Genomic DNA, 26,108 nt, shown 5'->3' on the forward strand with positions numbered 1-26,108 from the left:
AGCATATGTTCTCCCTCCCTGACTCAGCTCCCCTACGCACTGCTATAACAGCTCAGCGCCATCCTTTAAACCGCTCTACATGCCCGGGGAAAGCACTCAGCTATGACATTTACAGACTCACACCATGAGTCTGAAGCTAACTTTAAATGTTAGGGTTAGGGGTTAGAAGAGGGAGACTGACAGCCTTTGTACAGGAAAGCCTATAGAATAAAGACATGACCTACGCAGTGCGCACACATCAGCCTGAGTGCTGCCTGGCACTCCGTTCCTCTTCCAGAATCGACTGTCTCTTCCTGCTACCAACCATAGATTGATTATTCATAGGTATGACTCCCTTCCCCTTGCGGAGGAGCCAGTGTGTGTGTGTGTGTGTGTGTGTGTGTGTGTGTGTGTGTGTGTGTGTGTGTGTGTGTGTGTGTGTGTGTGTGTGTGTGTGTGTGTGTGTGTGTGTGTGTGTGTGTGTGTGAGTGTGTGTGTGTGTGAGTGTGTGTGTGCGTGCGTGTGTGTGTGCGTGCGTGTGTATGTGTGAGCGTACTGAACATTAGTTGGGAGGATCAACAGCTTCCTGACCTAGGCCAACATCCCCAACGTAGAATCCCACATCATCCGACACCAACTCTGGCAGACAGGACACTGTGTCCGCATGCCTGACTCAAGGCTGCTTTAACTGGAAGTAGGGAACAGAATGCAAGGGGGGCAAAAGAAAAGGTACAAAGACGCCCTTAAAATTAACCTCAGAAAATGCAACATACACACAACTGGGAACTCCTTGCCACACAGCATGCACACTAACTCCATCAGACTAAGAGGACATCTGCACCACTCTGGCCATTTCAAAACAACAGAAGTGCAAAGATCAACCCACCAAGAAATTCACTGCCCTCCAACCTCGCTGTGTTTGTAGCTCCAGGATCAGCCTTCTCAGATAACAAGCAATTCTGCATGCAGAGACTCACACTCTCTCTCTCCCTCCAGCTAAACATTAGGACCTGCACAACCCCTGTGACCGATCACCATGCATATTCAAGTGGGCCAGTGTGTTACAGAGAGGAATGAGAAGTATGGAGCGACACACACACACACACCTCAGAGTTAGGAAAGATATAAACGAACCTGCTATGACATTTCAATTCAACACTGTGAAGCAGGCCCTGACTCAACAGATATTATGTAATCCACTCAGCCTAATCAATCAGGCTGTCTGTAGCTTAGCTAACTATAGCTCATTTCAAAATGGAAATTATTATTTCTCAATTGTATCAGACAGACGTCTCAAATTGACCACCTCAGGCCTCAATCAGCCTCAGTAAACGACCACTTTGCCCTTTCATAAAAACTGGTCTCTCCTTTCTCTCTATTTCCCTCCCAGTTCTCTCCCTCCGTCTCTGTTCTAACGGAGGTGTGCGATTCCAGAAGGCTCTTTCATGTGGTTGATATCAGTTGCGTAATAAACTTTGACCAGCTGCTAGATTTTCTCAAGTGTGTGTGTGTGTAGTGGGTGTGTACTGTGTGTATGTAGTGAGCCTGGCCAGTGGAGGGTTGTGATGCCTGCCAGGGGGCCAGAGCGGAGCCAGGCCTTGCTAAGTCAGGGGCCTCAGCTCTGGCCCACCACACAACCCATAGTAGATGCGTCAGATCCTGTGGTTGTCACGTGGGGGGACGTCCGTCTGACTATGTCTGTCCTGGGCTGGCATCAGGGTCTACTTCATTTCTGGGTGGAAACTTCATGAAAAGTAATGTAGGAAGTTCCTCTATATGTCATACAACAGCTGATAACTGTACTCTAGTTCACATCAAAACTAGTTAGGCTTCCATGACGACCAAGGAGGAGTTGCGTCATTTCAGAAAATTATCCCTGGAAAGCATATGATTGAAATGTGACCAACAAGCTAACTCCTTCAAATAAAATGACCCGTGTGCTGCCTATTGAGGAACCCTGCCCTAGACTTCATTATTACCATTATGGAAATCATATGTTGTACTCCATTCCACTGAAACTACTGACAAATCACCTGGACAGCCAGAGAGTATCTATAGCTTGATGTATTTTTACTTAGTTGACAATGGAAGTTATATGTCTACTTCTACCTTGGCCTAGGCTCTCTCTTTTATTGGGTCGGGCCCTAAACTGCCAGCTTGGGAACTTGCAACATTTTAGCAACTAACCTATTCCAGCCCTCACATCAGTGAGCTCTGGACAGACACAACTGTTTTTACACAAAGGGAAATGTATTCAGGTAAACTATTTTATGACGTTTCCCCTGGATATATGGGATCCTCAAAGCATGATATTTTGCTCTTTCACACCGAGGCCTGGTCATTATCTTGTAGGATATTGTGGGAAAGATTTGTCAAATACTGTTAGGAAATATTACCATTCAAATTTGGATTAAAAAAAAAAAGAAAATGACTGAGAAGCCCAGTTTATTAGTGGCCAGTTAAGACAATCAGAAATCCGACATCAGACATGCGTGCTGAGGCGCGCGCACTCAGTCAACATTAAGACCACAGAGAAACCAGACACATGCTCATTGCTCACATGCGCCAAACTAAATAGAATAAAAAAAATAACAAAGCTCAGAAATTATGGTATGAAATATTAGGTTGTGAACTCTGCAAACAACGTTTCCACTCCGACTTTACAGTAAACTTCACAGTAAATGACTGTGGGCCTAATCCGTCCAATCATGAACAGAGTGCAATGTAAACAAATGACAATGAACGCGCAAGAATTGAACATTTCAAGAACATTTCAAACGATACTCAAGACACATAATCTTAACATGTTTTAGATGATTTTCACTGACAGCCTCATCTCAATAATCAGCTAGGCTGAAACAATCGACAGCTTTAAAAGTAGCTAATGATCCTGTGGTTGTCACGCTCTCTGTTGAAGTATTCTGAATTATGTTATTTATTCTGTGTAGACAGGAGTAGTTATATCATTTTGGCAAATGGATTGAAATGTACTTTAGGTTACAGTGACTACTGTAACCAAATCTACTACTATTATACCCCCCTCAGCACCCCTTACTCAAAACATCTTCCTGCAGCTATGCCTGGATGTTATGTCTCCTAAATGCCAGTTACCCACTTTTCAAGAACGCCATACTATACACAAAATATTATAGGCCTACTAATAATAGATTACAAAAGATACAGCGAGTTTTTCTTCCCTTTAAATGGATGGGGATATGCGAAATAAATATATATATATTCATATTGAAAATTGCACTGTAGTATCAGTCAGTTAAAATATAAATTAATCTAATCTGGTGTAGTTACATCTGCATCGTGTCCAAAAACGACGTTTATAAATCGAAGATCATGTTCATGAATAATATTCTCTAGCAGAAGTAGCCTATAGGGGAAAGTGTGTCACTTTTTTTCTGGAGGTTCAGGTTGCAATGTGATGAAGTTATCTGTTGACTTTATAACGTGAGGTCATGCTGCTCCCAAAAGCTCCCTCCCTCCATCTCCTCTCGAGAAATTCAAAGTCATGATGGCTCTGCCATAAAATGTTCCTCGACCGTGGAGAAGAAACACAAACATTTTCACACCCAATCGTACCCCGATGATGCAATAGTTTATAAACAAGGAAGCGCGTTCAAAATCACTCTTACTCGACCTCCTTAAACTAGTTTAAACTGTAAAATATCATATTCACCTGTACGTGCACCAGTCTTCTCTTTGCAGTAAATACGTGTGTATTCGACAGAATTAGCATCTAGTCATGTTCAAGGACGCTGTCTCTGCCTCATTTAGGCATGTCGCAGTGCTTGTCACAAGTGGAGCAGCGCATGGGCCATGTGTTGTGTCCAGCAGAACTACAGTCATTGAATTCTCTGGGCTTTAAAAGCAACGTTTCTGTAACGACGTAAGGATGGCAAAAATGAATTATGCATTCCATTATGATACAAACAAACAGATTAATGAGATCAGATTAATGTGTATATATTTTTTGCATTAGAACAAGTTACTAAATGTTTATAAAATAATATATTACAATGCCCTATGTGACACCTCTGATAGTGCAGAAAGTCTGTAAGATTAGTTAACAATAAGATGACTTCAATTGGTAGTTTGCTAATCACGCCTTTTGCTTTTGAAACATCTTGGCACTCAGGTGATGTGAATCTGCATTGAATCTGACTGTAACACACACCACATCTTAGCCACTAATATCTTCTGTAACCATTGACCTGAAGTCTAACCGGGAAGAAACTGTATAGGTATCATGCTGTTGTGCCTTATAATGGTTAATTTCGAACGAGGGGAAATCTATTCCATCTTTCAATTATTGTTATGTCTGATTCAATCGTCACACACAGCATACACTGTTCAATAATATCCATACTTGCATAACTCAACATCTACTAATGCTATTTTTAAAACATAACTGTATGATACAGTGATACAGACAGAGAGGGAGTGAGAGAGGGAGAGACAGAGAGGGTGAGACAGAGAGTGAGACAGACAGAGTGAGACAGACAGAGAGGGAGAGGGCGAGACAGAGAGGGAAAGACAGAGAGGAGAGATAGACAGAGAGGGAGAGAGCGTGAGGGAGAGGGAGAGACAGAGAGAGAGAGACAGAGAGGGAGAGAGTGTGAGGCAGTGAGTTTTGAGAATGAAAAAAGTTTTGAGAATGACACAAATATTAATTTTCACAAACTCTGCTGCCTCAGTTTGCATGATGGCAATTTGCATATACTCCAGAATGTTATGAAGAGTGATCAGAGTGATTGCAATTAATTTCAAAGTCCCTCTTTGCCATGCAAATGACCTGAATCTCCAAAAAACATTTCCACTGCATTTCAGCCCTGCCACAAAAGGACCAGCTGACATCATGTCAGTGATTCTCTCGTTAACACAGGTGTGAGTGTTGACGAGGACAATGCTGGAGATAACGCTGTCATGCTGATTGAGTTCGAATAACAGACTGGAAGCTTCAAAAGGAGGGTGGTGCTTGGAATCATTGTTCTTCCTCTGTCAAACATGGTTACCTGCAAGGAAACATGTGCCGTCATCATTGCTTTGCACAAAAAGGGCTTCACAGGCAAGGATATTGCTGCCAGTAACATTGCACCTAAATCAACCATTTATCAGATCATCAAGAACTTCAAGGAGAGCGGTTCAATTGTTGTGAAGAAGGCTTCAGGGCGCCCAAGAAAGTCCAGCAAGCGCCAGGACCGTATCCTAAAGTTGATTCAGCTGCGGGATCGGGGAACCACCAGTACAGAGCTTGCTCAGGATTGGCAGCAGGCAGGTGTGAGTGCATTTGCACGCACAGTGAGGCGAAGACTTTTGGAGGATGGCCTGGTGTCAAGAAGGGCAGCAAAGAAGCCACTTCTCTCCAGGAAAAACATAAGGGACAGACTGACATTCTGGAAAAGGTACAGGGATTGGACTGCTGAGTCATTTTCTCTGATGAATCCCCTGTCGTGTCTTTACTATCATTAAATTGAAGACTTCGTTTTTATCAAAGATTCTCTGTAATTAGTATTATGCGATCAAACTGATTAATCACGTAACCGTAATTAACTAGGAAGTCGAGGCACCAAGGAAAATATTCAGATTACGAAGTTATAATTTCCCAATATAACCTTTCAGATATTTTCATATCTGATCAATAGTCTTCTGATTAATAAATTATTTATTTCACCTCACGTTAGTCTCATTCCAAACGTCGTAAATTGTTGGTTATCTGCACGAACCCAGTCTTCACTATGAGTCATCCATACATCAATTGTCTTAAATCATTTATTTATTACTAACTAAGTAATTCACAGATATGCATAAACAAAACAACAAAGTAAATATGGTTACAAGAAATGATAGGAGAATGTGCCCTAGTGGGCTAAACCGGCGGCTTGGTGGACAAAAGGGGAAGTCAGCTGAGAAGTCACTACAGAGTTGATAATTATAACAATTTAAATACTAATCCTTTGCACATGAATGCTCAGTAATTCGGGAACAATTGCAATCAATATATACAGTATATTTACGCTCAGTGTGTCGTCTTGATTGCTGTTGAAAAGTTAGTTTCTGTTGGAGAGTTTCCGTCCTCTCTCTCTCGCTCTCAATTCAAGGGCTTTATTGGCATGGGAAACATGTGTTAACATTGCCAAAGCAAGTGAGGTAGATAATATATAAAGTGAATATATAAAGTGAAAAACAATAAAAATGAACAGTAAACATTACACATACAGAAGTTTCAAAACAATAAAGACATTACAAATGTCATATTATATATATACAGTGTTTTAACAATGTACAAATGGTTAAAGGACACAAGATAAAATAAATAAGCATAAATATGGGTTGTATTTACAATGGTGTTTGTTCTTCACTGGTTGCCCTTTTCTCGTGGCAACGGGTCACAAATCCTGCTGCTGTGATGGCACACTGTGGAATTTCACCCAGTAGATATGGGAGTTTTTCAAAATTGGATTTGTTTTTGAATTCTTTGTGGATCTGTGGAATCTGAGGGAAATATGTGTCTCTAATATGGTCATACATTGGGCAGGAGGTTAGGAAGTGCAGCTCAGTTTCCATCTCATTTTGTGGGCAGTGAGCACATAGCCTGTCTTCTCTTGAGAGCCATGTCTGCCTACGGCGGCCTTTCTCAATAGCAAGGCTATGCTCACTGAGTCTGTACATAGTCAAAGCTTTCCTTAATTTTGGGTCAGTCACAGTGGTCAGGTATTCCGCCGCTGTGTATTCTCTGTGTAGGGCCAAATAGCATTCTAGTTTGCTCTGTTTTTTTGTTAATTCTTTCCAATGTGTCAAGTAATTATCTTTTTGTTTTCTCATGATTTGGTTGGGTCTAATTGTGCTGTTGTCCTGGGGCTCTGTAGGGTGTGTTTGTGTTTGTGAACAGAGCCCCAGGACCAGCTTGCTTAGGGGACTCTTCTCCAGGTTCATCTCTCTGTAGGTGATGGCTTTGTTATGGAAGGTTTGGGAATCACTTCCTTTTAGGTGGTTATAGAATTTAACGTCTCTTTTCTGGATTTTGATAATTAGTGGGTATCGGCCTAATTCTGCTCTGCATGCATTATTTGGTGTTCTGCGTTGTACACAGAGGATATTTTTGCAGAATTCTGCGTGCAGAGTCTCAATTTGGTGTTTGTCCCATTTTGTGAAGTCTTGGTTGGTGAGCTGACCCCAGACCTCACAACCATAAAGGGCAATGGGCTCTATGACTGATTCAAGTATTTTTAGCCAAATCCTAATTGGTATGTTGAGATTTATGTTCCTTTTGATGGCATAGAATGCCCTTCTTGCCTTGTCTCTCAGATCGTTCACAGCTTTGTGGAAGTTACCTGTGGCGCTGATGTTTAGGCCAAGGTATGTATAGTTTTTTGTGTGCTCTAGGGCAACAGTGTCTAGATGGAATTTGTATTTGTGGTCCTGGTGACTGGACCTTTTTTGGAACACCATTATTTTGGTCTTACTGAGATTTACTGTCAGGGCCCAGGTCTGACAGAATCTGTGCATAAGATCTAGGTGCTGCTGTAGGCCCTCCTTGGTTGGTGACAGAAGCACCAGATCATCAGCAAACAGCAGACATTTGACTTCGGATTCTAGCAGGGGGATTCTCTCTCTCTCTCTCTCTCTCTCTCTCTCTCTCTCTCTCTCTCTCTCTCTCTCTCTCTCGTGGTTAGAGGGGATAGTTCAGAGCGACATTCATTCATGTTGCTGTAGAATGTATGTTTCGGCGGTTGTCGTTCTTCACGTTCAATGATACCGAATTCCTAGCTGCAGACTAGTAATTAATATCAAAGACTGGTTCTTATTCTGTCGGTATCGATAGTCTAAGAGTTTAACCACGTGTGTATGGTTAAACGATTCAGCAATGGTCTGCAACCTTTGTCCTCCCGTGATTTAGAGAAACATGGTCTAGTTGAGAATTTCTCAAGGTTGGGTTTTATTCGGAATTGCAGAAAATTCATGTCGTTGTCAAGAAAAGCCTTTGACACTTATGAAATGCCTGTCATTATACTTCAGTATTCCATAGTAACATCTGACAAAAAATATCTAAAGACACTGAAGCAGAAAACTTTGTGGAAATTAATATTTTTGTAATTCTCAAAACTTTTGGCCACGACTGAACAGTTTGATTGTGCTAATGTTGTCTCCCCTCTTCTCCTTTCCTCTCTGCTTTCTCCTGCCTCCCCTTGCTTTCTCCTGCCTCCCCCTGCTTTCTCCTGCCTCCCCCTGCTTTCTCCTGCCTCCCCTTGCTTTCTCCTGCCTCCCCCTGCATTCTCCTGCCTCCCCCTGCATTCTCCTGCCTCCCCCTGCTTTCTCCTGCCTCCCCTTGCTTTCTCCTGCCTCCCCTTGCTTTCTCCTGCCTCCCCATGCTTTATCCTGCCTCTCCCTGCATTCTCCTGCCTCCCCTTGCTTTCTCCTGCCTCCCCTTGCTTTCTCCTGCCTCTCCCTGCATTCTCCTGCCTCCCCTTGCTTTCTCCTGCCTCCCCTTGCTTTCTCCTGCCTCTCCCTGCATTCTCCTGCCTCCCCCTGCTTTCTCCTGCCTCTCCCTGCATTCTCCTGCCTCCCCTTGCTTTCTCCTGCCTCTCCCTGCTTTCTCCTGCCTCTCCCTGCAGGAGTTATGTTCCGAATTCCAATTTGTTGTGGCTAACGTTAGCTAGGTGGCTAACGCTAATGTTAACAAGCTCTATGGGTTAGGGGTTAAGGTTAGGGTTAAGGTTAGCGTTAAGGTTAGGAGTTGGGTTAAAGGGTTAGGGGAAGGGTTAGCTAAAAGGGTTAAGGTTAGGATTAGAGGAAGGGTTAGCTAGCATGCTAAGTAGTTGCAAAGTAGCTAATTATCTAAAATGCTGAAGTTAATATTTTATTTGTAATTTTTTTAAACCTTTATTTAACTAGTTGTCCTTAATGAGATTCGAATACTCAACAATTGGGTTGCTAGACATTTGCGTTATATGCCTCCCCATCCACCCCAACCAACCACACTCCTTTTGTTTTTGCCATAAGTAACTTTCTGTCTTATGTAACCATACCAAATGTAACATATCATACTAACTTGAGTGTCTCAGATTTACGTTTACTGTGTTACATCTAGTCTTTGAGACCAGTTTGCTCCCCTGCTATCTCCTGCCTCCCTTTGTCTCCCCCTCTTTCTCCTGCTTCCCCCGCTTTCTCCTGCTTCCCCCGCTTTCTCCTGCCTTCCCTGATTTCTCCTGCCTCCCCTGCTTTCTCCTGCCACCTTCTGCCTCCTCTTGCTTTCTCCTGCCTCTCCCCTGTATCCCCCTGCTCCCCCTGCCTCTAACAGCTGCATAGAGCTGTGCTCCAACAGTTCCTCCCCCTGCCTCTAACAGCTGCATAGAGCTGTGCTCCAACAGTTCCTCCCCCTGCCTCTAACAGCTGCATAGAGCTGTGCTCCAACAGTTCCTCCCCCTGCCTCTAACAGCTGCATAGAGCTGTGCTCCAACAGTTCCTCCCCCTGCCTCTAACAGCTGCATAGAGCTGTGCTCCAACAGTTCCTCCCCCTGCCTCTAACAGCTGCATAGAGCTGTGCTCCAACAGTTCCTCCCCCTGCCTCTAACAGCTGCATAGAGCTGTGCTCCAACAGTTCCTCCCCCTGCCTCTAACAGCTGTATAGAGCTGTGCTCCAACAGTTCCTCCCCCTGTCTCTAACAGCTGCATAGAGCTGTGCTCCAACAGTTCCTCCCCTGCCTCTAACAGCTGCATAGAGCTGTGCTCCAACAGTTCCTCCCCTGCCTCTAACAGCTGCATAGAGCTGTGCTCCAACATTTCCTCCCCTGCCTCTAACAGCTGCATAGAGCTGTGCTCCAACAGTTCCTCCCCCTGTCTCTATGGATGTTATCTTAAACGCTATCTGATTTTATTTCCCAGGAGCACTCAACTGCCTGAGGTGTAGACCCAGCCCCTCTAAACAGCAGATGCTCAGGAGGTGGAGAATGGGAGGTCTTACAGTTCTTCAGCAGCACTGTGCCGTGCATCATTCACATAAAGGGAGGCATTTAGACCCTGTGAAAACACAACATAATGTCATCTCAACGACCTGAAACACAGCAGCAGCGACATGTGTGTGTGTGTGTCTATGTTTGCAAGCTCAAAGAATAGAGCTACAGTGCTATGAAAAAGTTGATCATTTTCTCTTCTTTTGCATATTTTTGATACTGAATGTTATCAGATCTTCAACCAAAATCTAATATTAGATGAAGGGAACCTGAGTGAACAAATAACACAACAATTACATCCTTAATTCATTTAATAAGCAAAGTTATGCAACACACAATAACCCTGAGTGAAAAAGTAATTGCCCCCTTATACTCAATAACTGGTTGTGCCACCTTTAGCTGAAAGTATCCAACCAAATGCTTAGATCAGTCTCTCACATCGCTGTGGAGGAATTTTGGCCCCCTCTTGGCCCATGCAGAACTGTTTTAACTCAGCGACATTTGTGGGTTTTCAAACATAAACTGCTTGTTTCAAGTCCCGCCACAACCTCTCAATTGGGATTAGGTCTGGACTTTGACTAGGCCATTCCAAAACTTTAGATTTATTGCTTTTTAGACATTTTCATGAAGACTTGATTGTGTGTTTTGGATCATTGTCTTGCTGCATGACTCAGAAGCGCTTCAACTTCAGCTCACAGACGGATGGCCTGACATTGTTCTGTAGAATTCTCTGATACAGAGCAGAATTCATGGTTACTTCTATTAAGGCAAGTCGTCCAGGTCCTGAGGCAGCAAAGCATCCCAAATCATCACACTATCACATCACACCATGCTTGACCGTTGGTATAAGGCTTTTACTGTGGAATGCAGTGTTTGGTTTTCACCAGGTATAATGGGACCCATGTGGTCCAAATAGTTATACTTTTGACTCATCTGTCCATAGAACATTCTTCCAAGAGTCTTGATGATCATCCATGTGCTTCCAGGTGCTTTTTGACAAACTTGAGTCAACGTTTTGGATGAGATGGGTCCCATTGTGTGGTATTAAGGAGGAGGAAGATGAGGATGAGAAAGAGAAGGCAGAAGAAAAGGAGCAGAGGGAGGAAGAGAAGGAGGAGGGGGAAGAGGAAGAGAAGGAGGAGGAGGTAGGAGAGGACAAGAAGGAGGAGGAGGAAGAGAAGGAGGAGTAGTGGGAAGAGAAGGAGGAAGAGAATGAGGAGGAAGAGGAGGAAGAGGAGGAGGAAGAGAAGGAGGAGGAGGAAGAGGAAGAGAAGGAGGAGGAGGTAGGAGAGGACAAGAAGGAGGAGGAGGAAGAGAAGGAGGAGTAGTGGGAAGAGAAGGAGGAAGAGAATGAGGAGGAAGAGGAGGAAGAGGAGGAGGAAGAGAAGGAGGAGGAGGTAGGAGAGGACAAGAAGGAGGAGGAAGAGAAGGAGGAGTAGTGGGAAGAGAAGGAGGAAGAGAATGAGGAGGAAGAGGAGGAAGAGGAGGAGGAAGAGAAGGAGGAGGAGGAAGAGGAAGCGAAGGAGGAGGAGGTAGGAGAGGACAAGAAGGAGGAGGAGGAAGAGAAGGAGGAGTAGTGGGAAGAGAAGGAGGAAGAGAATGAGGAGGAAGAGGAGGAAGAGGAGGAGGAAGAGAAGGAGGAGGAGGAAGAGGAAGAGAAGGAGGAGGAGGTAGGAGAGGACAAGAAGGAGGAGGAGGAAGAGAATGAGGAGTAGTGGGAAGAGAAGGAGGAAGAGAATGAGGAGGAAGAGGAGGAAGAGGAGGAGGAGGAAGAGAAGGAGGAGGAGGAAGAGAAGGAGGAGGAGGAAGAGAAGGAGGAGGAGGAGGAGGAAGAGAAGGATGAGTAGTGGGAAGAGAAGGAGGAAGAGAATGAGGAGGAAGAGGAGGAAGAGGAGGAAGAGAAGGAGGAGGAGGAAGAGAAGGAGGAGGAGGAAGAGGAAGAAGAGAAGGAGGAGGAGGAGGAGGAGGAAGAGGAAGAAGAGAAGGAAGAGAAGGAGAAGGAGGAGGACAAGGAGGAGAGAGAATGAGGAAGAGGAGCAAGAGGAGGACGAGAAGGAGGAGTCGGAGGAAGATGAGGAAGAGGAACAAAGGAGGAGAAAGAGGAGGAGCAGGAAGAGAAGGAGGAAGATGAGGAAGAGGAGGAAAGGGATTGGGGAGGAGGAAGAGGGCATCACATTGCCCTCTACCAGGAAAATGTGCGAATGCAGCATTTGATCCTGCTGGCCTCCAGCCTCAATAGTGTATTTTAAACATGGCTGAGAACCATAAACCTATGATGATGCACTGGGGCCTTACAAGAGGTCATGGGGATAATCTCAATTGCATGTTCCTCTCGCCCTCTCCCCTTTCTCCTCGCCTTCTTCTCAAAACCCATTGGAGGCGACCGCCAGAGGTCCCTCAACTTTGACCTTCTCTTCCACTGGGTTTTGAGAAGGAGGCGAGGAGAGAGAAACATGTAATTTAGATTCTCCCACAGAGAGAGGAGGAAGGGGGTTAGAGGTAGATGGGGGGGTAGAGATTAACCTCCTAACCTGCTGCTTGGGGCAAGTGTCCCCTAACACTTCAGCTGCGGGACCTCACCTGTCACCCACCTGTTTCGGATTTTGCACATGACCAATTACGATGACCGCGTTTCATTTGGGCTTCTCAGGGCCACATTGACGTCAAAGACCCTGCAGAAGCACAAGCATAGTTTAGGCAACTATGTTCTGACTACAAACATACACCCTCTCTGCAGATGTCCAGCTGGACCTGAGTCATACACCACATCTGGACCTGAGACATACACCACATCTGGACCTGAGACATACACCACATCTGGACCTGAGACATACACCACATCTGGACCTGAGTCATACACCACATCTGGACCTGAGACATACACCACATCTGGACCTGAGACATACACCACATCTGGACCTGAGACATACACCACATCTGGAGGAGATCAAAACTAAACCAACCATGATCAGTTGATGCACATAAAACTAAAAATACAAGTGGACATGTGTGTAAGAAAATGCATAAGTTTAGGCAATAAGTTATAAATAATCAAAGGAATGTACAGTACTGTACTCTATTGACAAATATATATATACTGTATAAGCTAGCTATATATGCTAGCTCAATAAGATCTGTTCATCCTGTTTTTCATTACTTAAAGTAAATGATCAACAAAAAAATCCCTCCCCCCCCTAAAGTCACTGAGACACACCCCCCCAAAGACTCCCACTGAGACACACACCCCCAAAGACTCCCACTGAGACACACACCCCCAAAGACTCCCACTGAGACACACATCCCCAAAGACTCCCACTGAGACACACACCCCCAAAGACTCCCACTGAGACACACACCCCCAAAGACTCCCACTGAGACACACACCCCCAAAGACTCCCACTGAGACACACACCCCCAAAGACTCCCACTGAGACACACACCCCCAAAGACTCCCACTGAGACACCCCCCCCCCCAAAAGACTCCCACTGAGACACACATCCCCAAAGACTCCCACTGAGACACACACCCCCAAAGACTCCCACTGAGACACACACCCCCAAAGACTCCCACTGAGACACACACCCCCAAAGACTCCCACTGAGACACACACCCCCAAAGACTCCCACTGAGGCACACACCCCCAAAGACTCCCACTGAGACACACACCCCCAAAGACTCCCACTGAGACACACACCCCCAAAGACTCCCACTGAGACACACACCCCCAAAGACTCCCACTGAGACACACACCCCCAAAGACTCCCACTGAGACACACACCCCCAAAGACTCCCACTGAGACACACACCCCCAAAGACTCCCACTGAGACACACACCCCCAAAGACTCCCACTGAGACACACACCCCCAAAGACTCCCACTGAGACACACACCCCCAAAGACTCCCACTGAGACACCCCCCCCCCAAAAGACTCCCACTGAGGCACACATCCCCAAAGACTCCCACTGAGACACACACCCCCAAAGACTCCCACTGAGACACACACCCCCAAAAGGCTCCACTGAGACACACACCCCCCAAAACTCCCACTGAGAGTAGAGAAATCTAAGCATGATCCTCATCACCATTTCCTGTTCTTGCTAAAAATAAAGATGCAAGATGTTCTTCCCTGGCCACTGGGGAAAGGGTGATGGTCTGCTGCTGGGAACCATTCTGGGTATTTTTGTCTTGTTAAGTTTTGTAAACATCTTCTCTCTCTGTGTGAAGGGAGACATCTGACATTTTGTATCAGTATTTCCTTCATCCGTATGCGTAGCTCAATTTATAAAAAGAGATATCAGTATCTTCATCTCTTTTTTATTTGGGGTAGGGTAGGGGGGTAGACAAGACCATGGGGTATGGGGCCAGACAAGGCCATGGGGTAGGGTAGGGGGACAGACAAGACCATGGGGTAGGGGGCCAGACAAGGCCATGGGGTAGGGTAGGGGGACAGACAAGGTCATGGGGTACGGTAGGGGGACAGACAAGGCCATAGGGCAGGGTAGGGGGACAGACAAGGTCATTGGGCAGGGTAGGGGAACATACAAGGTCATTGGGCAGGGTAGAGGAACAGACAAGGTCATTGGTCAGGGTAGGGGGACAGACAAGGTCATTGGGCAGGGTAGGGTGGCAGACAAGGTCATGGAGCTGGGTAGGGGGACAGACAAGGTCATTGGGCAGGGTAGGGGGACAGACAAGGTCATTGGGCAGGGTAGGGGAACAGACAAGGTCATTGGTCAGGGTAGGGGGACAGACAAGGTCATTGGGCAGGGTAGGGTGGCAGACAAGGTCATGGAGCAGGGTAGGGGGACAGACAAGGTCATGGAGCAGGGTAGGGGGACAGACAAGGTCATTGGGCAGGGTAGGGGGACAGACAAGGTCATTGGGCAAGGTAGGGAGACAGACAAGGTCATTGTGCAGGGTAGGGGGGCAGACAAGGTCATTGGGCAGGGTAGGGGGGCAGACAAGGTCATGGGAAATTGTTGTCAACACAGACCATTGATATGATTATCCTCTTTGAAGATTCATCCAAAGAGCGAGGTCAGGGGAGGTTGCAAGGGTGTGTGTGTGTGTGTGTGTGTGTGTACACTGAAGTGCTCGAGGAAAGGCTGAGGCTTTCAAGAGCTGAGACAGCCTCTACCAATAAAACTCTACACATCTTTGGACCATGGCGAATGAAGAGAAGTGCCTGGTTTCCTACAGCTAGTGTGTCACTGTGGGCCTTATGTCATGTTAGGACCAGACTGTCTGTTAGGGGGGATGTCACAGTGAGTGCTTGTCTCGCCACATTAAAACATATCCAGTGTGATGGTTGAGCAGCTGCTAGCACTGTGAAATAAGGACACAGAGACAGAGATATTCATGCTTTGTTTTTTAATCACTTCATAGAAAAAGTATTTTCTGATATTTTAACACAATATACAATATTATACCATACATTGTGTGAAACACATGTCCGCTGCGACTGTAACACGTTAGGTAGGTTTTCAAAAGACAGGTCAAATAAAAAAACATCTCTCATGCAGATAGTGCCAAGCGTGGCTAACCACGACTCGGACCAAAATGTTTAACATAGATTAACAATGTTATACTGGTGACAAATTTGAATTTCAAAACTGCTAACAAGTTTTGGTCAAATCAAAATAGTTCACAATAGCACAATCAATTACAAGAAGATCACATGTTTGTAACGATTCATCACGTTCAGCTCAGAGATATTGTAGCATGCCACCAATAATCCCCCTGAACTACTTTACATGGAAGGACATGTAAAGGAGCAGACACTCTGTCTGTCTTTCTGTTGTTATTCCTTACTTCTGTCGAACCAGTAGATCTGAACCCCAAATCAGCAATCTGCATTGAAAATGTTGCACAGAGGAGCATGGATTAGTCACTACTACAAGCTGCTAAGAGGAGAACGTCTCGGTGTGGACTAGTGATAGACTACAGTATCAAAGCTACTCCACAGCTTATCATAGCTATACCCAGGCCTCTGTTGTTTAACATGTCCTCTATGCGTTGTAAACCTACAGGTTGTGAATATGTCTCTTTAGCTGCTGCTCAGGGCACTCAAACATTTGTGCGAATATATATTGACTTATTATATAATATAAAAAAACAAATAGAGGATATAAAAAGCCTCCGACGCAGAGCCCTGTACATGTTAGACACTCCCCTTCCAGGTAATGCAAGTGCATATAAATTAAAATAGATTTACACTGACTGAAACAGTATTCTTATGTACAGTACAACTGAATGTAATGAATACACTGTTATAAACAGCAAAGGACCAGCTTGAGCTCTAGTGACAGACAATAAGAGGAGTCATGTTGAGCCTAGGTGACAAAGACTAACATGTATACACACACGTACTCTCACATTTTATGACATGCACACACACACACACGCACACGCATCGACGCACATGATTACCATGTAAGCCTGCTGGAGTGAGTGAGGTTATAGACAATAAGGTAGTTGAAGTACCTTTGAGTATGTCAGTAAACCTAAGTGAATAATGGAGAATAGGTCATAGATGCTGAATAGGCCATCATGAAAACCAGCCATGGAGGCCTGTAAAGGACAATCTGCCTTGCAGACTGCCTGGAGTTGACGGTCTTAATGCTGACCCACAGTGACAGTGAATTACACTGTCCGGGGCCTTTTGGTTTGGTGTCTCTGTCACATCATCTCTAGATAACCTACTACTGTGGGTCATCATCCTCTTGTTCTCAGCAATAAGTATTTTTCTCCTCGGGTTTGGGTTTTGCAGCAGAGGATTACATTTAACTGACTAAATCCTGATAAACTTCCCGTCCGGTCAGGAAATGTGATACAGTTAGTGGGAAGGGAAGATTAAGGTCAATGGGTAGAAGCAGAACCTCGTTCCCGTTTATTAGGTGGATGAATAAATAGCTGAACTGTATGAACCATGTGAATAATTATAGTGCAGCTGACTTCTAGACATGCAGCCGCCCGGCCACCTTTCATCATCTGGACCGGTCCTGATTCTACAGGGATAGGGGGTCCTTCCTTGGTTAGATTGTTACATTATCAGAACCAGTTAGGTTTTGGAATCTTTGGTCCAGTAGGATTAATAGACGACAGCAGGATACCTCGAGAGGAAGCTGGAAAAAGCCTTCCAACTGCATGTGATAAGAAACTTTGCTTTGGCTGCCAAGTGCTATTTCTGTCTATGACGTTGACATTTGTTTGGAGTCTGAACGATATCAGGATTTGATCCATGAGGGAGATTGTGGGGAAACAGGTTAGATGTCAGAATGTTGTGTAACTGTTTTGTGGAGCTAAAGTGAACATCTATCTATTTGTCTACAGTGAGGTCTGACAATCTAGACATGCAACACGAATGTGTACATTGTGTACATTTAATTTCCATATAGAAACATATTTTGTACATGGATTAAGATGACAGAATGTGTACATTGTGTACATTTCATTTCCATATAGAAACATGGATTTTGTACATGGATTAAGATGACAGAATGTGTACATTGTGTACATTTAATTTCCATATAGAAACATGTATTTTGTACATGGATTAAGATGACAGAATGTGTATTTCTTATTATGGGAAAACATGTTTTTAGCATTTGATGGGTATGTCCAGAAATTGTTTGTCTAAGTTAGTTTGGATTTCTTCTATTGCCCAATAGTAGTAGGAAGACTGTTCTCTTTGTCTGAGATATAAAAGGATTTTGCTCTTGAGCTTTCGAAAAAAACAAAAAAACAACAACATTCATACTAAAGTGTGTTCAATAAATTAAAAAACAATTCAAAAGATAATAGTAAAAAGGCACACAAAAGTCCTCTGACAAATGATACAAGAAAAAAGTGAACATATTTTTTTCTCTCTATATAAACTCATGTCCATCAATCAGTAGTTCATAAGCTACCTCATGACATCCCATTTCAGTAAAAAAGTCACAAGGTACAAAACTTCTCTCAGTAGTAGTGTCGACATTTCAGATGCCAGTCGAATGGAAAAACAACCATTTCCCAGATTGGCCCAAGTCCTTCATTTCATTTCCTCAGAGGCCTTTCCGTCAATCCTTCAGGCCCAAAATGTTTGCAGCATTTTTCCTGAGAACTCCGTAGCCGCCCCACTGAAACTGTCCCTCTGTTGCCGGCTCCTAACGGTGCAAGGATGGGGGGGTTGAAACTGACGCCCCATGCGAGCTCAAACTAAGACCCCCGTGGGCTTGTTAAAAAGCACAGCTGCAGGATTTCTCCTGTTTAAAATATTAAACCAACCACCATTGCGGTGCAGCCGAGCCCATTAAGTGTCTGTGGGTGATGCATCGTGGGTAATTATCGCTATGGATGACGTGGGCTCCATGGATTCCTCGGGGTCCTGACAGTCAAAGTAGTCAACCGGAGACCGAGACGACTCCCCCAAAACATCCTCTTCCTCCTCCTCATCCTCCTGGCTCTGTTCATCTTTCTCTGTACCCTCAGAGTCCTCCTCCTCCAGGGTGAGTTCAAACTGGAACTTGTCTCCCACCTGGCCCCCTTCACCTCCACCCTGCTCACGCTGCTCCGTGGCCCAGGGAGGAGAGGGGCTATGGGGAATCATGCTCTGGTACCAGTTCCTGTTGTCCTCCAGAGTGTCCAGGATGTCCTGAGCATCAGGGTGCACCAGGTCAGCCCACGTCTCCCACAGAGGGTGGACGATGTAGTCTATGAAACCCACCTGGAGAGAGGGAGGGAAAGGGAACAGTAGTGAGTCAGGAGTCGGAGTGTGTATGTGTGTGTGTGTGTATATGTGTGTCTCTGTATGTCCAGTATCATACCTGGCTTTTCTCTACTGAGGCAGTGTGTTTGTCACACATGGGGCTGATCTCCATGCCTCTCTCCCTCTCCCTGTCTCCCTGGTGGAAGAACTCCTCCATGATGCGGTCGGTCCACTGACGGTACAGCTCCAGGGACTTGGTCGGGTTACTCAGGTCAGCACAGTGAACCATGTTCCTCAGCACCTGATGGAGAGACGGAGGGAGAGAAGAAGGTGAGAGTGATATGGAGTGGTAGGAGAGAAAGCGAGAAGAAGAAAGATGGCTAGAGAATGAATGAACAAGGTTGAGGAAGAGAGCAGGAGGAGACAGGTGAAAATGGAGTGAAGGAGCAGTCTAAACCATGTTACTAAATCTAGATGATGATGATGATGATGAAGATAAGCCCACCTGTATTCTGTCGGTGTAGTTGTCCAGCAGCAGGACCCCAGAGCTGGTCACCTTCTTGGTCTCCACCATGGTCTTCAGGTCAGCTAACAGACTCATGTGCTTGGACATGTCAGTGGCCAGAACCATTTCGATGACCATCTTCCTCAGGCTCTGCCTCTGCTTCTTGGTCAGGCTCTGGAAGATGTCACAGTTGTCCTCCTGCAGCAGCTTGAAGCCCACAGCTAGATGGTGGTTCTCTAACACGGACTCATCGTTGTACATCAGGGCCAGCTCAGAGTCTGAGGGAGACAACAGACAATGAATCAGTCACTTGTTCAACACAGTTGATGAATATGGATATCTATACAGTATCTATAGATACTTCTCATATATTTATTCTATACATTATTCACATAACAGTAACAGGTGTAAGAGAAAGACTCACTGGTATTGATGAGGAACTGGTTGGACACCCCCGGGTGGTCCACATCATGGATTGCTGCAGCAAAGATGGCCGCCAAAATCTCTAGATCGCTGAAGACCGCCTATGTGAGAGAGAGGGTCCAGGGTTAAGAATTTCTCAAGAGAAACAGTCAAAGAACAGAACAGCTACAGGGAACAGCTAATCCCAGTGCAGCCCACTCCCATTGATTCCCATGGCTAGGGTTGCTATCGCTAACAGCCAACATAGTGTAAACACAAGTCAGAGCCAGATGAGTGCTGGCCTACATTAGCGAAATGACTATCTTATGCTAACCATGTCTCTGTCTCTCTATAGGCACCCATACATAGCGGTTTGACACTGGCTGTAAGAGCAGGGCTGTACACATGATGGAGGGAAGGAGGGACGGATGGGGTGACTGTAAAACAGGAGGAGAGCGGCTGGTGACATGCTGAGGGCTAGGTCACGCTGTTAACTACGTCATGGATGAGTTTCCACTGTATATATATATAGAACCACAGAGAATGGAGCTGTGAGAACAAACAGAATGGGGTGAGGGAGGGGGCAAGGAGAGAGAGAGGAATAGGGGATAACTTTTGGTTTACGTCTAAAGACTGAGGGAAGATGACTTAGGGAGACTTACAGAACCATAAGATTCAAGGGTTGGGGTGAGAGTAAGGACAGAGCACTAATGTGGAATTCTATTAGCTCAGATGGGTGTGGGATAAGGGTGAGGTAATGGTAGGGTGTGAGGTAAGGGTGAGGTAATGGTAGGGTGTGGGATAAGGGTGAGGTAATGGTAGGGTATGGGATAAGGGTGAGGTAATGGTAGGGTGTGGGATAAGGGTGAGGTAATGGTAGGGTGTGGGATAAGGGTGAGGTAATGGTAGGGTATGGGATAAGGGTGAGGTATTGGTAGGGTGTGGGATAAGGGTGAGGTAATGCTGATGTGGGATAAGGGTGAGGTAATGGCAGGGTGTGGGATAAGGGTGAGGTAATGCTGATGTGGGATAAGGGTGAGGTAATGGTAGGGTGTGGGATAAGGGTGAGGTAATGGTAGGGTGTGTGATAAGGGTAAGGTAATGCTGATGTGGGATAAGGGTGAGGTAATGGTTGGGTGTGGGGTAAGGGCGAGGTAATGGTAGGGTATGGGATAAGGGTGAGGTAAGGCTAGGGTGTGGGATGAGGGTGAGGAAATGGTTAGGTGTGGGATAAGGGTGAGGTAATGGTAGGGTGTGGGATGAGGGTACCTAGGTGTCAGGCTAGACTGCAAACTCTCCTTCCAGACTCATATCAAACATCTCCAATCGAAAATCAAATCAAGAGTCGGCTTTCTATTCCGCAACAAAGCATCCTTCACTCACGCCGCCAAGCTTACCCTAGTAAAACTGACTATCCTACCGATCCTCGACTTCGGCGATGTCATCTACAAAATGGCTTCCAACACTCTACTCAGCAAACTGGATGCAGTCTATCACAGTGCCATCCGTTTTGTCACTAAAGCACCTTATACCACCCACCACCACTGGCCCTCGCTACATATTCGTCGCCAGACCCACTGGCTCCAAGTCATCTACAAGTCCATGCTAGGTAAAGCTCCGCCTTATCTCAGCTCACTGGTCACGATGGCAACACCCATCCGTAGCACGCGCTCCAGCAGGTGTATCTCACTGATCATCCCTAAAGCCAACACCTCATTTGGCCGCCTTTCGTTCCAGTACTCTGCTGCCTGTGACTGGAACGAATTGCAAAAATCGCTGAAGTTGGAGACTTTTATCTCCCTCACCAACTTCAAACATCAGCTATCTGAGCAGCTAACCGATCGCTGCAGCTGTACATAGTCTATTGGTAAATAGCCCACCCATTTTCACCTACCTCATCCCCATACTGTTTTTATTTATTTACTTTTCTGCTCTTTTCCACACCAATATCTCTACCTGTACATGACCATCTGATCATTTATCACTCCAGTGTTAATCTGCAAAATTGTATTTATTCGCCTACCTCCTCATGCCTTTTGCACACATTGTATATAGACTCCCCCTTTGTTTTCTACTGTGTTATTGACTTGTTAATTGTTTACTCCATGTGTAACTCTGTGTTGTTGTCTGTTCACACTGCTATGCTTTATCTTGGCCAGGTCGCAGTTGCAAATGAGAACTTGTTCTCAACTAGCCTACCTGGTTAAATAAAGGTTAAATAAAAAAATAAATAATAAAAGGGTGAGGTAATGGCAGGGTGTGGGATGAAGGTGAGGTAAGGGTGAGGGATGAGGGTGAGGTAATGGTTGGGTGTGGGATAAGGGTGAGGTAATGGTTGGATGTGGGATAAGGGTCAGGTAATGGTAGGGTGTGGGATAAGGGTGAGGTAATGGTTGGGTGTGGGATAAGGGTGAGGTAATGGTTGGATGTGGGATAAGGGTCAGGTAATGGTAGGGTGTGGGATAATGGTGAGGTAATGGTAGGGTGTGGGATAAGGGTGAGGTAATGGTTGGGTGTGGGATAAGGGTGAGGTAATGGTAGGGTGTGGGATAAGGGTGGGGTAATGGTAGGGTGTGGTATGAGGGTGAGGTAATGGTTGTGTGTGGGATAAGGATAAGGTATGGTAGGGTGTAGTATAAGGGTGAGGAAATGGTAGGGTGTGGTATAAGGGTGAGGTAATGGTAGGGTGTAGTATAAGGGTGAGGTAATGGTAGGGTTTGGTATAAGGGTGAGGTAATGGTTGGATGTGGGATAAGGGTCAGGTAATGGTAGGGTATGGGATAAGGGTGAGGTAATGGTTGGGTGTGGGATAAGGGTGAGGTAATGGTTGGATGTGGGATAAGGGTCAGGTAATGGTAGGGTATGGGATAAGGGTGAGGTAATGGTAGGGTGTGGGATAAGGGTGAGGTAATGGTTGTGTGTGGGATAAGGGTGAGGTAATGGTAGGGTGTGGGATAAGGGTGAGGTAATGGTTGTGTGTGGGATAAGGGTGAGGTAATGGTAGGGTGTGGGATAAGGGTGGGGTAATGGTAGGGTGTGGTATAAGGGTGAGGTAATGGTAGGGTGTGGTATAAGGGTGAGGTAATGGTTGTGTGTGGGATAAGGATCAGGTAATGGTTGTGTGTGGGATAAGGATCAGGTAATGGTTGGGTGTGGGATAAGGGTGAGGTAATGGTTGGGTGTAGTATAAGGGTGAGGTAATGGTAGGGTGTGGTATAAGGGTGAGGTAATGGTAGGTTGTGGGGGATGTGTGAAGAAAAGAAAAGTCTAGTGTCAGCCACTTAGGTCGAGGGCTGGTGTGGGGGTTAGGGGTTAGGTAACTTACATCGAGGGCTGGTGTAGAGAGCAGGATGTGTGTGGACTGGGGTTAGGGGTTTGGTAACTTAGGTCGAGGGCTGGTGTGGGGGTTAGGGGTTAGGTAACTTACATCGAGGGCTGGTGTAGAGAGCAGGATGTGTGTGGACTGGGGTTAGGGGTTTGGTAACTTAGGTCGAGGGCTGGTGTGGGGGTTAGGGGTTAGGTAACTTACATTGAGGGCTGGTGTAGAGAGTAGGATGTGTGGACTGGGGTTAGGGGTTTGGTAACTTAGGTTGAGTGCTGGTGTGGGGGTTAGGGGTTAGGTAACTTACATCGAGGGCTGGTGTAGAGAGTAGGATGTGTGGACTGGGGTTAGGGGTTTGGTAACTTAGGTCGAGGGCTGGTGTGGGGGTTAGGGGTTAGGTAATTTACATCGAGGGCTGGTGTAGAGAGTAGGATGTGTGGACTGGGGTTAGGGGTTAGGTAACTTACATCGAGGGCTGGTATAGAGAGCAGGATGTGTGTGGACTGGGGTTAGGGGTTTGGTAACTTAGGTCGAGGGCTGGTGTGGGGGTTAGGGGTTAGGTAACTTACATCGAGGGCTGGTGTAGAGAGTAGGATGTGTGTGGACTGGGCCACGTCTGCCGCGTGGAGGCTGTTGTGGTAGGCCACGTCTCCATGGTAATGGTCCTCCAGGGTCATCATGTACGCCACAAACGTCTCTGTCGGGATCTTAAAGGTCTTCAGCAGGTCTCTCTCCTGCAGGGGACACAAGGATATGACTTAGTACCTATGAGCTGTACCATAAGGATATGAGCTGTACCATATTGTCTGTGTGTGTCTGCATTGCATGCATACATGTGCGTGCAGGCGTGCATGTGTGTGTGTAGGAGTGTATAGCCAGTTATAACCTACCTGGAAGATGGCGTACATGATACAGGTGAGAGGTCTATGTTCGGAGTACTCTGACACGGTAAAGATGTTCAACCCCCACTTATTCAGATCCTCCAGTTCCTTGGACAGCATGTCCTCCTTGTCCGTCTTGACCCCGAACCGTGAGATGGAGGAGTTGGAGAGGGAGGGTCCATAAGAGACCTTCTTCACTCCAGTGATCTGAGTCATCAGCTGTTGCTGCTTCTTCCTCTCCCGACCAGCCTTCTCCTTGGGCGTCACAGATGGCATGTCCATGTCGTTCTGTTTGTCTGCGGGGGGAGAGGACATCTCTTTGGGTTAGGACACTCCATGCCATTGTGTTTGTCAGACCACAGAGAGAAGAGAGGATGAAGGTTCGATGGCCCATTCAGTTTAGTAATGTAATTACAATGAACTCTAACTGTGCTGCCTCTCATAGCTGAACTAACATGTCTCTTTCCTCTGAGGGTTATTCAATTACCACTGTCACTCTACCCCTCTCTCTCTCTCCTCCCTCTCTCTCTCTCCCTCTGTCCCTCGATCCCTCTCTCTCCTCTCCCTCTCCCTCTCTCTCTCCCCCTCTCTCTCTCCTCCCTCTCTCTCTCTCTCTGTCCCTCTCTCTCCCCCTCTCTCTCCTCTCCCTCTCTCTCTCTCCATCTCTCTCTCTCCCTCTCTCTCTCTCCCTCTCGCTCTCTCCGTCTCCTCCTTCAGTCATAATAGAAAATGGGTGATTAAGCATGCTATAACATGTGATGCATGGGGACAGGGGAAGAGCAATAAACTGGCACAGTAATTCATTATCACCATCATTATCACCATTATCACCTCTGAGACAATGTCTACTAGCTTCTCAGACATGCCACTAAATCCACTCTCCCATTCCCTTACACACACAATGGACCAGAACTCTATGAATGGAAGGGGCAGTTGGTTTGGCCATTGAAATAGAATGCATTTTTTTATGGGTTTTATAAGGATCCTCACATAATATAAAAAGGTAACCTGGTTTTATAAGCACACAGCAGACACTTCCTCCATAAATGTTAGTGTGTGTTTATTAGAGTGTGTGTTTATTAGAGTGTGTGTTTATTAGAGTGTGTGTTTATTAGAGTGTGTGTTTATTAGAGTGTGTTTTTATTAGAGTGTGTGTTTATTAGAGTGTGTGTTTATTAGAGTGTCTGTTTATTAGAGTGTGTTTTTATTAGTGTGTGTTTATTGGAGTGTGTGTTTATTAGTGTGTGTGTTTATTAGAGTGTGTGTTTATTAGAGTGTGTGTTTATTAGAGTGTGTGTTTATTAGAGTGTGTTGCTGATGAAGCTGTATTGTTTGACATGTGGCCGTCTGTCTGTCTGTCTGTCTGTCTGTCTGTCTGTCTGTCTGTCTGTCTGTCTGTCTGTCTGTCAGGAAGTGGTTTTACCAATTCAAAATGTTATATGCAGGTGGAGTGTTAATGTGACCTTGATTCCCTGAGGCCCAGACTAGACTGTCATGTCTCTCTCCTCTCCATGGGTTGGGTTAACTGTAGAAGACGCATTTCAGTTGAATGCATTCAGTTGTACAACTGACTAGGTATCCTCTCTTCTCTTCCCTTCCCTCCTCTTTCCCTTCCCCCTCTCTCTCTCTCCATTTCTCTCACATTTATTCTGCTGAAATTCTGAATTATCTCCAGCCTGCTCTATATGCTCTCAGTAAAACCCAAATGCCAGAAAGAGAAAGAGAGAGAGAGAAAGAGAGAGAGAGAAAGAGAGAGAGAGAGAAAGAGAGAAAGAGAGAGAGTGTGTGGGTGGATTTGGGATTTTAAAATTCCCTTAATGGGTTATGCCTGGCTGTTACCGTGGTAGCAAGCCGGAAAGAGCCAGCTCAGCCAGGGTGTTATGGGATGAGTGGAATGAACAGCTGTGGAGGAGAGGAGCCCTTGCACGTGAATGGCCCTCACACACACACCATCATCCCCAACCCACAGTCCCATAGGGATGAGCTGCCCAATATGATGCACGCACATATGAAGGGTTCAACTCTCTCTCTAACAAGGCATCCTAGGATGACCTTACATTACAAAAACAATGTGGGTGGAAAATGTAGAGAGGGAAACTTGAAAATGGCAGCCATAAATGTCAACAATGTTATTGTTATCCCCTTGCCTTGTTTTTCTAAAGAAACAATGAGCTCGATATTGCTGTAACATAATTATAAATCTAATTCCAATCAATGGTCAGTGGTCAGCTCAGGACAAACTATCAGTTGTCTGTTTCCTAATGCTTTCTCTGCATCTCTTTTCCATATTAATGAGTAGCCAACCAGCTGCAGCAAACCACTCCTACTGCTCGGTCCCACAGGGAACTATGGAGCGGTAGAGTGAC

The 26,108-nt window shown here is 45.7% G+C and overlaps 1 protein-coding gene across 5 annotated transcripts in view; it reads right to left on the minus strand.

The window, feature by feature from the left end:
• Positions 1-15,298: 15,298 nt before the first annotated feature.
• pde4ba (phosphodiesterase 4B, cAMP-specific a) overlaps positions 15,299-26,108 on the minus strand; it is a 348,841-nt gene continuing 338,031 nt past the window's right edge. For all 5 annotated transcript variants that reach the window (XM_021604604.2, XM_036978613.1, XM_036978614.1 and 2 more), the window contains 6 exons: positions 23,752-24,038; positions 23,431-23,595; positions 19,562-19,661; positions 19,138-19,415; positions 18,751-18,933; positions 15,299-18,650 (listed from right to left, as the gene is read on the minus strand). In XM_021604604.2, the coding sequence (XP_021460279.2) occupies positions 18,237-18,650; positions 18,751-18,933; positions 19,138-19,415; positions 19,562-19,661; positions 23,431-23,595; positions 23,752-24,038 (1,427 nt within the window). In that variant the 3' untranslated portion in view covers positions 15,299-18,236. The remainder of the gene's footprint in view (positions 18,651-18,750; positions 18,934-19,137; positions 19,416-19,561; positions 19,662-23,430; positions 23,596-23,751; positions 24,039-26,108) is intronic.

Source organism: Oncorhynchus mykiss, chromosome 5 (assembly GCF_013265735.2).
Source record: "Oncorhynchus mykiss isolate Arlee chromosome 5, USDA_OmykA_1.1, whole genome shotgun sequence".
NCBI classification, from domain to species: Eukaryota; Metazoa; Chordata; class Actinopteri; order Salmoniformes; family Salmonidae; genus Oncorhynchus; species Oncorhynchus mykiss.